Raw genomic sequence first — 14569 nt, 5'->3', positions numbered from 1 at the left:
TCTCTACTTTTGATATTTTGTGACATGCTGAATTGATTTCTAAGGTACCTAAGGTGTTTATGTTTGGGGGGAAATGGTTCATTAACTGTTGATGGTCATTTGGTTAGCGTTTGGGGTCGAATCATGTGGTTGCGCCATCAAGGTGAGTGGTTGTCCATTCAGTTATGATGAACTTGTTCAATGTTGAAAGAATGTTTATTTATGTGTGAATTTTGAATTTTTAGGTTCTAAATTTTGTATACTTGCTGTTGATAATTGATTTAGTGGATTCATGATGTATAGACTAGAGTACGCAAACAACATGAGCATATATCTTGTGACATGGTTTATGGAATATCGTAAGTGAACGGTCATTATGAGCATGTTTAGTAAAGTATGTTGGTTATGAGTTAAGAGTATATTGAAAGAACGTGATTGAGATAATCATATGAGTTGTGATGTATTAACTATGAATCAAGATGCATTGGAAACAAGCTTTATATGCAAGCATGAGAATTAAAGCATGTCGAATGAGCTATAATGTAATGGAAACATGTGATCATTGGTAGTGTATATATGTTATGACATGGTGACTATGAATTATGGTTTATTGAAAGATTGTGATTCATGGGACGTGAATTTGAAATGTGCAATTGATATGAAATGTGAATTATGTCGAATTGTGTATGATGCCTCATATATCGGAATTGTGGAATATGAATGTGAAATGTGAATGTGTTATGTTGTGTTGCAAATGACGCATATGATTTTGAAAGCGATTTTTGAAAATCTATATATATTCTAAAATGTGAGTTGATCAGGATCACCAATTCTAATGTGTGCTTAAAGAGAAAGTCTATAATGTGAATATGTGATTGGACGAGCTAAACTTTCTCACTGTCCATATATGTGGGTGATCATGACAACTATTCGTAAGTGTGTTTCAAAATGTATTTGAACCAATATGTGAAAACTATACATCATTGACAACCTCTCTTGGTGAATCAGATTAATTGGCTTTTTGTTCTTAATGGAACCTTTGGATATTAAAGGCATGCCTAGGAAAGAGTACTCTATGTGTTTTATATATGTGTGTGATCGGGTTATATGAGGTTTGGTTGGTACGTTGAGCTATGCTCCGAGAAGATACAATGTAAGGTTGGGCGTTGAGCTTTGCTTTGTAATTCCGTAGTTTTGGACCTATGTGAGTTCACAAATAAAATGGGAGTTGTATGAAGTCTGTTTATCCAATGAGTGAGTTGTATTTTGAACAAAGGCAATTGATATTTAATTGTAACAATGTATGTGGAATTTGTGACTTCGCTGAAAAGGTAATTATGCATGAGTACATGTGTTTTGCTGCAAGGTATATGATTATGTAAAGCATGATTATAATATGGATTTTATGTGAATTTATGATGCATTAACTGAACATTGTAGCATGACATTAAGGTATGATCATTGAGGTAAAAACAAGTAAGGTTGCATGGCATTTAGGTATGCTTTCCTTTAGCCTTGGCATGTACATCATATTTGATTGTTTAGTCACTCACTAGGCTTTATAGCTCACACTCATTGTTTAATACTTTTCAGATTTTTACTTTTACTTGAGAGCTCGCTGGACAAGGCACTTGTTGGTGATCAAAGCAAGGGAGTTTTTGTAAAGTTATTTTGAATCTTGGTTTTATTTTGAGGCAATACAGGATCCTTAATTGAGTTTTAAGTTGATTTGTATTTGTGACCCTTGCTAATGCATAAGTGACCTATAATGATTTATATTATTTTTTTTACTATTGAATGAATAATGAAATGATGAGTTTGATGTTGGATTACATGTTGTGCCTTATTACTAAGTATGCTTAAGTTTGTTAAAGTTTGATTCATGCCTTACACACATGTTTTGAGCACCTAGACAAGTTATAATAGGATGACATAACATGTGAGACTCTTAGGAAGCCTGAAGTGATTAATAATGCACAAAATGGTTAAGTGACTTGCATTTAAGTTAAATTTCTATGAAATAGTTGAATTTTGATGCTAAATACTTGTATATTATGCTAAATGATGTTAAGAAGCGCATTACATATATGTTACAACAAGTTCTAAGTGGTTTAAGTGTGTTCAAGCATGTTCATAGACCCTAGGATCGATTGCATGACCTATTGAATGCATGTTCATGTACATTAGTATGCATTTTATGCATTTTTTTCATAAATAGGATTGATCCCTTTCTCAAAAGGATCGATTCCTTAAGGAAAAGAATCGACATCTTCCCCAAATGATCGATCCCAAACTCACTAATTTACAAAGGATTGATCCCTGAGAAAAAGGATCGATTCATTCGCTGTTTGATCGATAAAAATAGGTAAAAGTACATTCATTAAAGACCCAAAGTGTTTCCTAAGTCCTTGGATGGTCCCTAAACTTCAAAACATATTTAGTTTGGTCCAGAAACATGATTTTGCAATTAAAACTTAGTTTCAACTCGGATTTTGTTGAAATTTGTTCTATAACTCTATAATGATTGAAATTTCACATTGTAACCTTAAATTTCATAATTTTGGTTTATTTTTACATTTTGAAAAGTTTACGTTTTGGTCTTTAAATTGAGTATATTTGATTAGGCCCCGAAATGATGTCTGATTTCATTGTAACTTTGCATGTTACTAAATTATGATTATGTTTAACTTTTGGTAACCTTAATTGAGTGAATTGACTATCGATTTGTTATGTGATGTGAAATAACTAAATTATCATTAGGTGTTTAAATGAAATGTTTGCATGTTTAACTGAAAATTCAATTGCATGTTAATTACATTGAACATCGTATGTTGATGAATGTTAATAAATTTTAAATTGTTTACTTCCAAAAAATGTGCGTAATGTGGATCTTGATACGTCCAACACGATTGCAACCTAATGTATGCTCAGGTATCATAGTCTGACTTTTAGACCGGATATGGGGTGTTACATAGATGTCCACCCTCTCATTCTTCTCTAAACTTGTGGTGTTATTATTTGCTATCAAAAGTTTGAAATCTTTCCATATTCTTGAAATAAAGCATGAGTCCTTGAAAGAAGGAAAATGGTGCAATAGAGCAGAGATGTCTGAAGAAGTAGGTATAATATGAGCAATAATAGGGTTGAGAAGAAAACCTATTAAAATAGGATAAATTGAAATGTTGTCCATAAACTAATTTGAATTTACAAAAATATCCATAACCAATATTTTGTCTAAAGTGTAGGGGTTAAAATAAAAATTAAACCATTTTACTAACGGGCCACATTATCAAACTAACGACATTCAACTTCCAAGTGAACAAAACTTAATAAAACTATAACGTAAGTGACCAAAACTTATATTTTTGAATTTGGTTATAAAAGCGTACAAATATAAAAGAAAAGAGACCAAAACTTAATCCACATATTATCTATATGTGGAATTGATGTAATTTTAATTTTATATATTTATTGTGTCATGTCAGTAAACTGTTAAAGGTTTAATGTCTATTAACCTTCGGTGACCACATATTATATTTTTTGAATTCATGAGTAAAAATATATAAAATTCAAACGAAAGTGATCAATTATGTAATTTACCCTAAATTAGATTAGATTAAAATCTTTATAAAATTGATAAATTACATCATTCATCATTCAAATATGTTCTTACCCTATTTTGGTCATTAAAAATAAAACAAATTTCAATTTCATTATTAAATTTTCAAATTGTTCCTGATTTGATCGCTTCACCTTTGAATAATTAATAGTGTTATGAAATAATAACCTACACCAAAATGACATCTTTTTGAATTATACATAAAATCAAATTTAGTTCAAAATGACGTCGGTTTGGTTCCGTATATAAACTTATTTTTTTCTCATTTTCCCTCATTTCTTCTTTCGCTTTTTCCTTCTCATCATTTTTTATGTCTTTTAACCTAAACCAACCAAGAACTTAGTCACTACGCTGGTCTTCATTCTGGCCACTACTAACCATCATCACCAGAGGTCGATAAGTCTTAAAATATACCATCAAACTCGCTCGACCCTTCTGAACGTGAATCCATTATTTGTTTATTCAAAGAATAACTCAAACTCCACAAATCTAGATTGATACCGTATTCGTGGTATGTCATAAAGCTTTGTTCACCATTCACGTAAAAGTTAGTGTTGAATGAAAGCTCTTCCTCTCCTTTTCCAATCATTCAATTTAGATCTCTGTGAAACCAACCCAAAAGCTACGAAAACCAAATTAAATACCAAACCAAATAGTCTCGATTTGTGCCCCTTTCATCGTCTGATTGTTATGCAGTTGAGATATGTTACTCCCCACTAGATGCGTCGTGCTTTGATCATTGGGATCATGACAATAGACCTCGATCTACTAAAAATCAAGAAATTTAGGGTTTTAATATTTCTTGTAAAGATTTTGGGTTTATAATGAGAAGATTAACTTGGATTTAGGGTTTAAGGTATAGGGTGATTTGTGAGGGTTCTATGTCGGGATAATATGAGTGAGGCCAATAAGGGTTTAGGGTGGTTGATGAGGCTTTAAAGTTGGGACGATGTGTGGTGGTCAGTAAGGGTTTGAGTTTAAGGTTTGTAATTTAGGGTGGTCAAGTTAAGTTTGAGGTTTGAGATTTGAAAATAAAATTTTGAAATTGGGATTATGGTTTATTAATAAAAAGTTTCAAGCCATAATAAAAAATAATAAAATACTCCATATCATTATATGTTTTATAATTTAAACAATAGAGTAATTTAAATAGAAATAATTTAAAATTTTAATTATTAAATTATTTTTTTTAATTTTAATAATCAAAATAAAAATATAAAGATAATTGATAAAAGTGTAAAGATAATTGAGTGATGAACGATATAATTTACTCTCATAAAATCAACCATATATCATATATGAAATAGTATAAATTGATACCATTGATTCAATGAACGATCATTGTTGGTGGTTAGCTGGCAGTTTCAGTCCCTACCCTCTTTGGTCCCTTTCCCTAGATTCCTTTCCCTTCTCTCTCACCCCCCTCCTCTGCCTTTACACCCTAATCCAACCATTATTTTCCAGTCTTGACCCATACCAAGTATGAACACGCTTCTTCTTTTCTTTGTTTGCTTAAACAAACAACAAAATCAGATTTGGTTAGGCCTACTATAGTCTTCTTCCTCTCTCAAAGTCACCCACTTCACATTATTATATTCTCAAATAGGCCAGTCTATATCCTTGTAGCTTGCTATGCATGGAATCAAGTTTCTTCAAAATTTTAATTTTTCCTTATTTTCTAAGACAACTGTCTTCGTTGATACAACTATTTTGTCTCTTTCAATGTGGGTGAAAAAGATGAAAATGACCTTGATGAAAATAAATTGATTTGATCGATAGTTAGTGATTCAATACTTTTGATTTAGATGAAAAATCATAGTGAAAGAATAATTGTTGCTCGGTGTTTTTATATGAAAATATTAAAACCATGATGAGAAGTGCGATAAATCAGAAAGTTTATAGCCTCGTTCGATTGTGGTTAAGAGGTATATATAGTAGTTATAGCTAACAGATATAAGACTATTATAATTATTTGTTAGTTAGCTGGCTAGATATATATGATAATCAAATCTTAGATTTTATCTTAATAGATCATGTGAATTTATAAGAGATCTCGTTTATCCATTATAAGTAGTCGATTTAAGATTTCAAATGGCCGATCTAATAATTTTTTAAAATAGCCTACAAAAAAGTATAACATACCTCAAATTATTGAACTTGGATTCACTCCTCGGAAAATGTTTCTCCATTACTGATTATGTGACCAGATTTTGTTCCTATTCAATTTTTTTCTCCCTCTTTTGTCCTAAACAAGCAAATGCGTGTATCAAATATATCTTTTTCTTTTAGATAAAATAAATCAATCCTCATAGAAAGAGAAGGGGAACTCTATTAATCTTCCATGCACTATATCAGAATATATACTATTATATAAGACTGATGGTATTTTTCCCTACAAGATGATAAGGTATAAAAGCTATCCCCTTTTAACAAATCACTGCATCACCCTCCCAATTCAAGAATTTCCAGTTTCTTTTCCCTAACATCAAAAATCAAATCTATCTTCTACTTTTCTTACATTAAACTCCGTATCCAATCTAATGATGTACAGCCTCTCCAAGGCAGTCATGAGACGATGAGGATCATGTCTTGCAATGGGATGGCTTTTTCCCCAGCGAATTTCATGCTCCAAACACTTCAAGATGAAGATCATCAACCCTCAACTTCTTTCAGTCAAATGCTTCCTTCTTGTCCACCCCAAGACATCAAGGGTATTCATATACATCTTTCTTCTTTCACCTGATACTGATGAAAGTGAAACTATATATATATATATATATATATATATATATATATACAGATAGATAATTGATGATGGTTTTGATTTTCTTTCTAGGGGTGGCATCGTTTCTTGGGAAGAAATCAATGTCATTTTCAGGGATAGATGCGGGTGAAGATCAGGGTAATGGGGAGGATGATTTATTAGATGATGGTTCACATGCAGGAGAAAAGAAGAGGAGGCTTAACATGGAACAGGTAAAGACCCTTGAGAAGAACTTTGAGTTGGGTAATAAGCTTGAACCTGAGAGAAAAATGCAGCTGGCTCGAGCTCTAGGGTTGCAACCAAGGCAGATAGCTATTTGGTTTCAAAACAGAAGAGCTAGATGGAAAAGCAAGCAACTTGAGAAAGACTATGATCTACTTAAGAGACAGTACGATGCAGCCAAAGCAGATAATGATGCACTCCAAGCTCAGAACCAAAAGCTTCATGCTGAGGTAATAATAATATTAATCTTAACTAATCACGACCAGAGATATAAATTACGGTCGTGTTTTCTATTGTGTTTAACAATGATAGCTTCTTCTTCTTTGATGGGATATAGATAATGGCACTGAAAAGTAGAGAACCAACTGAGTCTATCAACCTCAACAAAGAAACTGAAGGTTCATGCAGCAACAGAAGTGAAAACAGCTCAGATGTAAAGTTTAATATCTCAAGGACACCGGCAATTGACAGTCCCTTATCGGCTTATCCAACGAGCATAACCTTCTTCCCAACATCCAATATTAGGCCACCAGGCGGAGGTGGTGGCGGAGCACAACTATTCCAAAACTCATCGTCAATGCCCGATCACCACCAATGCCAGAAGATGGATCAAATGGTTAAAGAAGAAAGCCTTAGCAACATGTTCTGCACCATTGAAGATCAGTCCGAGTTTTGGCCATGGCTTGAGCAACAACATTTCAGTTGATCATGGCGTCATAATATAATCATAATATCAATGTTTTGGTACCTTCATAATCATAGTGTGTATAAAGATGATTATGGAGGAATAAAAATGTGTATTTTGGGATATATATATACACATATTTATCAGGTTTTCATCATTCAGTAAGCAAAGTATACTCGAAAGTTAAATCAAAAGAAAAAGGAAAATGAAGAGAAAGAGGGTATCCAACACACATTTCAAGGGGAGAAGAAGACAAATAGATGAACAGAGGAATAAAATGGTGTATCCTCGTGAAGGAGACGTAGGCAATGGCAACTCTCGTGCTGACAAACAAGGGAATGGCATCCAAAAGCAAAGGTAGCCCACTACACAACACTCTTTCTTTCTCACCCTACTTTTTGACTCTTCTATTGCTGCAGCAACCAAACTACTACTAATAATATAACTCAACCACCGGTCTACCAAACATTTGTATCAATGTACATAAATTCGAGTTCCTGATAATGCAAGAATATTATATGGTTGATGAAAGTATTTTATCACACTTGTGATATAGGATTTAAATTGCGGTTGTAGCCTTATTTTTAATTGTATTGCATTTTATCGAGATTACGGACTTGAAGAATATTATTACAGTTATTGTGAATGCGATCAGACAATAACAGTTTTGAACAATACTATTACTGCTATACATAGACAGTTCCAGTAAGCAGTCATGTGATCCACTTACTTACTGTCACCCACTCCCTAGGATCCAACACATTCCTCTCTTTACCCCACTATCATGATTCTCCCTTTCCTCCATCCATATCTTTTCCTTTCCTTTCTTCTTCTACTACTTTCAATTTCTTTTTCTTTTTATTGAGAGAAAAGGATTCATTAAAAGCCAATGACATCATCAATTACAATCTGTCTAATACAATCAGGTTCATCCATAAAAAACACATCAGATTGGGATTCGACAAAAACCGTTGGACAAGATTATGCGCTGCTTTATTGGCCTCCCGGTTGACATAGAAAAGTTTAAACCCCTCATTGGAAGAAATTTCTTCTTTTCAGTGGAAGGTTCAAAGTAATCGTCCATTGCATCACTTATTTTTTTCCCCTCAATTTGATCCAAAGAAATAATGTTCATTCACATTCTAGTACATGCGTTCGCCACCTAATTATCTTATCGTCTGGTAAGTAACCCTTTACATACATGTTCCTACCTTGCTCATTCAATTATAAACTACCACACACATATTTATTAATTATTATAACTAATTCAAATTCTTTTTCACTGTTTTGCATCATCATCGAAACATATTCCATCCATACCCGAAATGGGACATCATAATTGTTGTACATTCTACGTAAGAAGAGTCCTCACAGATTATTTCATTTCCACGAATAATCTTCGCATATCAAGATCTTCAAAGAATTCTTCTGTAGTTAAACGGGAAAACATCCCAGACAGAGATTATCAAGAGCTCTATACCTTCTACTAAAAAAAAGTCATATACCTATAAAGAAACCATGACTTATTGACACAATCTCTGACAAACTCATGTAGTTTGCCAGATTTAAAATTTAGTGTCAGTTAACCATACATAGTGAGTCTGCTAACCTACAAGTAGTTATTATGATTTTACGTCTTACACAACAATAAGTAAAATCTTGCAGTCAAGACTAAGAAATATATGAAATCACTCCTATTATGTCATTCTTTTCTCTCCCTATGGAGATCGAAAATTTTTACAATGATCAATGCTATTTTATTAGAGATTGTGTCTCTTCGTCTAAATAAAAAAGGTGAATTACTTATGGCCATGATAAACCCTTTGTTCCGTCAGCAATAAACATATATTATGTGGGTTAGATAAGTTGTTTAAGTTTGTCACTGTAGATTTCCATTGCTTTCAGTCTGTGATTTGGACATGGATTTTAAAAGTTAGTGGTGATGGAATAGGATGGACGATATATATGTCACGCCACTAGATTGATGAATTTTTATATTGATTGGGGTTGCCCACAATGTGAAACACATGGAAACAAGAAAAGTAGTACAACTAGGGTTTTGGTTGTTGCTTGCTAGCCCACCCTTGCATAGGATTCTTCCCTGTGTTTTGTATTTATTATAAAGGAAAAAGCTATGATGCAGAGATTAGCTGGAAATACTAACAAATGTAATTTCATTTGGTGGACTCCATAAACAAATATGTAGACAGATGGATCAAAAAATCATGCAAATAAGCTTAGATTCAGGGCCTATAATTAGCCAATAACTCCAATTAGATATGTAACAAAAATAGTTTATTTGAAATATTACACATATGGGATCATGTAAAGAGAATTGAGATAATCTTCGTTAGGAAAGCTTGGCATTTGGTTAATACAATTTTAAAAGGCCAATATGGATTATTGGTTTTAAATTATGTTTAGTGACAACTAAAGAATAATTTAGAATTGAGGGTATTAAGAAACTGTATATGACAGAAATGTATTGAATTCACGTGTGTTGCATTTACAATCATTCTAGCTTTATAGCTAGAGTCAAGCTATCAACCACTTAACCGACTAACAATATTTGGCGCCTAAACTAACTGATTAACAAAGCCATGCTATAATACATGCATGTACACAGTATGCTATAGTCTAACATTCTCCCTACTCTTTTCATTTCTTCCCTTAATCGACTCTACACCCCTGGCATCACACATATACTGTGACGAAACTCCTCAAAAGCTGACTTTGAGAGAGGTTTTGTAAAACCATCTGCTATTTGATGTGCAGCTGGTATGTAGTTGATCTTCAGCAGTCCTGCAGCTACCTTCTCTCGGACAAAGTGAATGTCAAGATCTATATGCTTCGCCTGTGCATGATACACGGGATTAGCGCTCATAGCCACTGCTCCGGTGTTGTCACACCATATCACCGGCTCCCTCCGTTGTTGAATCCCTAGGTCTGCAAGTAAAGAACTTGTCCATGTAACTTCAGCAGCAGCATCAGCAAGACACTTGTATTCTGCCTCCATCGTGGACCGAGACACCGTTTTCTGTTTCTTTGAGCACCACGCAACAAGACATTTCTCAACGAACACACCATAACCGGAAATTGACCGTCTATCATCAATGTTTGCTCCCCAATCTGCATCTGCAAAAGCTGACACAGACAATTCTGCCTCACTTGCTTGGTTATAGAAGAATGTCGAAAATCCATAGCAAGAGCAACTAACTAACGATTTAACTGTTTGTTGCAACAAACTGCAACAACCTGCTAGCCAAATCAACTCTGTTGCAACCTTCTTGACATTGAACCTCAGCTATACTTAACAATTAACTTCTAACAGAGGGTAGTAATGCTAGTCAAGTAGAGCTTGTTTCCTGGCCACGTGCATAATGTTAGTGAATGATGACGTATGACGTATGTGTGTACCATTTGTAAAGTTGGCAGTTACGAGGACTTAGTTTGTTAGGGTTTTAGTTAGTGCATGTTTTCTGTTAGTGCATGCATGTATAAATTGTTATCTTCCTCAGTATTGTATTCACCCAATGATAATAGAAAAGACTCAGAAAGTGGAGTTATTCATAAGCTTTGTTTCCTTGATTGCTTGGCTTATCCTTGATTGCTTGGCTTATATCTTGACATGGTATCAGTCGCCAAATCCTGGTGTCTTCTTCTACGGGCATTTTGAGGTGTGCTGCTGTTTCACCTAGTGGTTTCATTTCAATTCTTGCACTTTCTTGTGATTCTTGTTCTTTCGTTTCTTGTTACGATGGTGGATCTTACCCTTGATACTGAGAAGGGGTCTTCGAACAATTCTCCGGTGAGTCCTATTGTTTCACGGTTAAATGCTATTCACCACATTCCTAAACATGACAGTGAAGCTTACTGAGAATACGTACCTGCTTTGGAAAAATCAAGTTTCATTGATAATTGATGGCTATGGATTGTTGCGGTTCATTTCGAGTAATATTGTAGTACCAATTGAATTTGTTTCTAATGATTCTGGGCAAGTTGTAGAAAATCTAGAGTTGCGATTTTGCTCTATCCGATAGCCGTATTCTGCAACAATTGGCATCAGAGCCAGATTTGAGAGTATTATATCTACTTATTGTCTTTGTGGTCGCCACCAAAAGGTGGATCCTCCAACATAAGAAAGTAAGAAGGTATTACCCATTCTTTGAAGGTTCCAAAGAACTATTCACGATAGTGAAATAGTGGGAGCTATCCGTAATAGATCAAGCTATGACAACGAAATTTGATATTGAAAAGTTCAATGAGAGAAATTTCTCATTGTGGAAATTGAAGATGAAGGCTATCCTGAGGAAAGACAGTTGTCTAGCAGCTATCAGTGAAAGGCCGGTAGATTTCACAGATGACAACAAATGGATCGAAATGGACGGGAATGTTATGACAAACTTTCATCTAGCATTAGCAGATGAAGTATTATCAAGCATCGAGGAGAAGAAGACATATAAGGAGATATGTGATCATCTCACCAAACTGTACGAGGCCACATCATTGCACAATAAAATTTTTGACAACTGTCGTTTTCGATGTCAAAATAATTCCTTTTTCTCAATTAAAAAATAAAGAAATGCGTAGTATAGAGAAATAAGGGTCGAAACCTCAGGGACTTAGAAAATCACAAATTTATGTATGATTGGTTTTAAACCAGGCGAAAGACAGTAAAATGGGGGGTTTGGTGAAATGAGATTTAATTAGTAATAAAAATGACTAAATAAATAAAAGTTATTAAAGTAAAAATAAGAGAATAAAGATTGTGAATGAATACTGTAAAAATAGCCTCAAGCCTTGCTTTGACTCAATTTCTTTTAGATCATCGAATAAGATTTTCCCTCTGGGATTCACGTTGGTTACTTTGTCTACAAGGGCAATCCCCGTGACTCTATCTTGTATACTGAATACCTAAGGCAATCTTTGATTTCGGCTTCGGTAATTGATTTTAACAGCATCAATTGCCGTAGATCAATTACCGTTTAAGTTCGTGGCGACTGACACAGATTGTTGCTTCAATAACCGTCAATTCCGATCTCAATTCCCTCTTGGTGAAGCCATCTCGCCAAGTGTGTTCCTAGGAAGTAGAATTGCTTTATATAAGTCGAATCTTCCTCCCACACATTTAATTGCAACAATCTCTTGCCAAAGTCAATCTTTGATTTTGAAAAAATAAGCGCAGAGATTGAGAGAGATATTTCGAATATATTAAGGGCCTGTTTCAGTTCTCCCGTTGAAATTGAGTCATCGCGTCAGCTCTCGGCTTATGAAAAATTTAGCTAAGCATGACAAAAGTCATATTGAAAACAAAGCTTGAAAAATAAAAGAAAAATGAAAAGAACTTGAAAAGTAAAAAGAGAAAGCTTTTATAAAAACTAGAGAGAAAATAAGATTGTAATCTGAGTGATGTTTTTAGGCTTACCCCAAGTGGTTATTTATAGTCTCTCAAAGCCTAAGGATAAACAAGAAAATAAAATAAAATAATCCTAAGATAATTGTTTTTTTTAATTTAAATTCAAACTTAAACTATTCTCCTAATGCAACTCTGCTCATCCATCTTCCAGAAGGCATGCGGAGGAAGTCTTCTAAAAACCGTCGCTGACTGGACCTTCTAGAAACCGCCACGTCAGACCGCGTCATGCCCAGAGTCGTGCCCATGTCTCCAGCCTTTACCAAATAATAAAAAAATGCAGAATGTGCCCGTTTTGTCACTAATTCTGGAAAGTAAGGACCTGCACAAAAACAAGCATAACACGACCAATTCAGCAGCAATAATTTCATAAAATCGCAGAAATAACTAGCAAAGATTAACGATTCTAAACACTCATCAAATTCCCCCTCACTTATCTCATGCTTGTCCTCAAGTATGATTAATCAAATTTGTCAAAAACACAATTTATCATTCTTTGTCAAGTTTCACATTCAAGGAAAGCAAGGTAGAGACCACAAAAAAATTTCAAGTTAAGACATCAATCCATTGAACATCATCAATTGAACAAGTCAAGTGTAAACGTAATATCCATTAATTCATTAATCTCAATGCTTATAACCCAACACCTTACCGGGATCACTCAAATTAGTAAATGTGTTTGGGGTAAAGAAACGCTCAATGTCAGAATCGACACGATATTACCATAGGCCTGCAAGTAAATCAAATATCCATTACTAATAAGAACAAGATGCATAAATCTTTTATTGGTTGTAACGGGGCTTAGGTAAAGCTAAGCATGACAAAAGTCATATTGAAAACAAAGCTTAAAAAATAAAAGAAAAATGAAAAGCACTTGAAAAGTAAAAAGAGAAAGCTTTTATAAAAACTAGAGAGAAAAGAAGATTGTAATCTGAGTGATGTTTTTAGGCTTACCCCAAGTGGGTATTTATAGCCTCTCAAAACCTAAGGATAAACAATAAAATAAAATAAAATAATCCTAAGATAATTGTTTTTTTAATTTAAATTCAAACTTAAACTAGTCTTCTAATGCAACTCTACTCGTCCATCTTCCAGAAGGAGTGTGGAGGAAGTCTTCTAGAAACCGTCGCTGACTGAACCTTCTAGAAACTGCCACGTCAGACCGCGTCGTGCCCAGAGTCGTTCCCATGTCTCCAGCCGTGACCAAATAATAAAAAAAAATACAGAATGCGCCCCGTTTTGTCACTAATTCTAGAAAGTAAGGACATGCACAAAAACAAGCATAACACGACCAATTCAGCAGCAATAATTTCACAAAATTGCAAAAATAACGAGAAAAGATTAACAATTCTGAACACTCATCAATTTTCCTTAAGAGGAAATTCTACACTCTCCAGATGTCAGAATATACTTCAGTGACGGAGCACTTAAACACACTGAACACTTTATTTTCTTAGTTTACATCCTTAATATGTACAATAGGAGAACAAGAACGTGCTAAACTTCTACTTCAAAGTCTACCTAATTCATATTATCAACTCATCATCAACTTGATAAACAGTAATGTCACCAGTCTAGTCTTCGATAACGTTGTAGATGTTGTCCTACAAGAAGAAAATGGGCCAAGAGCAAGGAAGAGAGACAAGTAAATATGCAACAACAAGAAGCATTGACAACTATGAGAGGGAGATCAATAGAACATGGCCAAAACAGTAGTCACAAACATAGTAGATCAAAGTCGAGAAGCAAGAAGAATTTAAAGTGCTACAACTGTGGAAAGAAGGGTCACTTGAAAAAGGATTGTTGGAGTCTAGGTAAAAACTCCAATCCACAAGGCAATACTGCAAACACTTCAAATGATGGAAATGCTCTATGTTGTGAAGCGTC

At 34.2% G+C, this 14569-nt stretch overlaps 1 protein-coding gene across 1 annotated transcript; it reads left to right on the top strand.

The window, feature by feature from the left end:
* The first annotated feature begins 5887 nt into the window (after window positions 1–5887).
* LOC120124925 (homeobox-leucine zipper protein ATHB-13-like) lies at window positions 5888–7332 on the top strand. The gene is made up of 3 exons (XM_039143480.1): window positions 5888–6309; window positions 6435–6814; window positions 6922–7332. The coding sequence occupies exons 1-3, from the start codon at window positions 6174–6176 to the stop codon at window positions 7288–7290; spliced, it is 885 nt and encodes a 294-aa protein (XP_038999411.1). The 5' UTR covers window positions 5888–6173; the 3' UTR covers window positions 7291–7332.
* Window positions 7333–14569: the final 7237 nt, after the last annotated feature.

This window comes from Hibiscus syriacus, unplaced genomic scaffold (assembly GCF_006381635.1).
Source record: "Hibiscus syriacus cultivar Baekdansim isolate YM2019G1 unplaced genomic scaffold, ASM638163v2 tig00110429_pilon, whole genome shotgun sequence".
NCBI classification, from domain to species: Eukaryota; Viridiplantae; Streptophyta; class Magnoliopsida; order Malvales; family Malvaceae; genus Hibiscus; species Hibiscus syriacus.
Note: the sequence above shows the minus strand (reverse complement) of the source record. Positions and strands in the feature narration are given on the sequence as shown.

Bases quoted from the DNA above. Each gene is read 5' to 3' on its own strand.
- LOC120124925 (XM_039143480.1), top strand. From the start codon at position 6,174: ATGAGGATCATGTCTTGCAATGGGATGGCTTTTTCCCCAGCGAATTTC. The intron at 6,310-6,434 runs GTATTCATATAC...TTTTCTTTCTAG, and splicing joins TCCACCCCAAGACATCAAGG to GGGTGGCATCGTTTCTTGGG. The intron at 6,815-6,921 runs GTAATAATAATA...GATGGGATATAG, and splicing joins ACCAAAAGCTTCATGCTGAG to ATAATGGCACTGAAAAGTAG.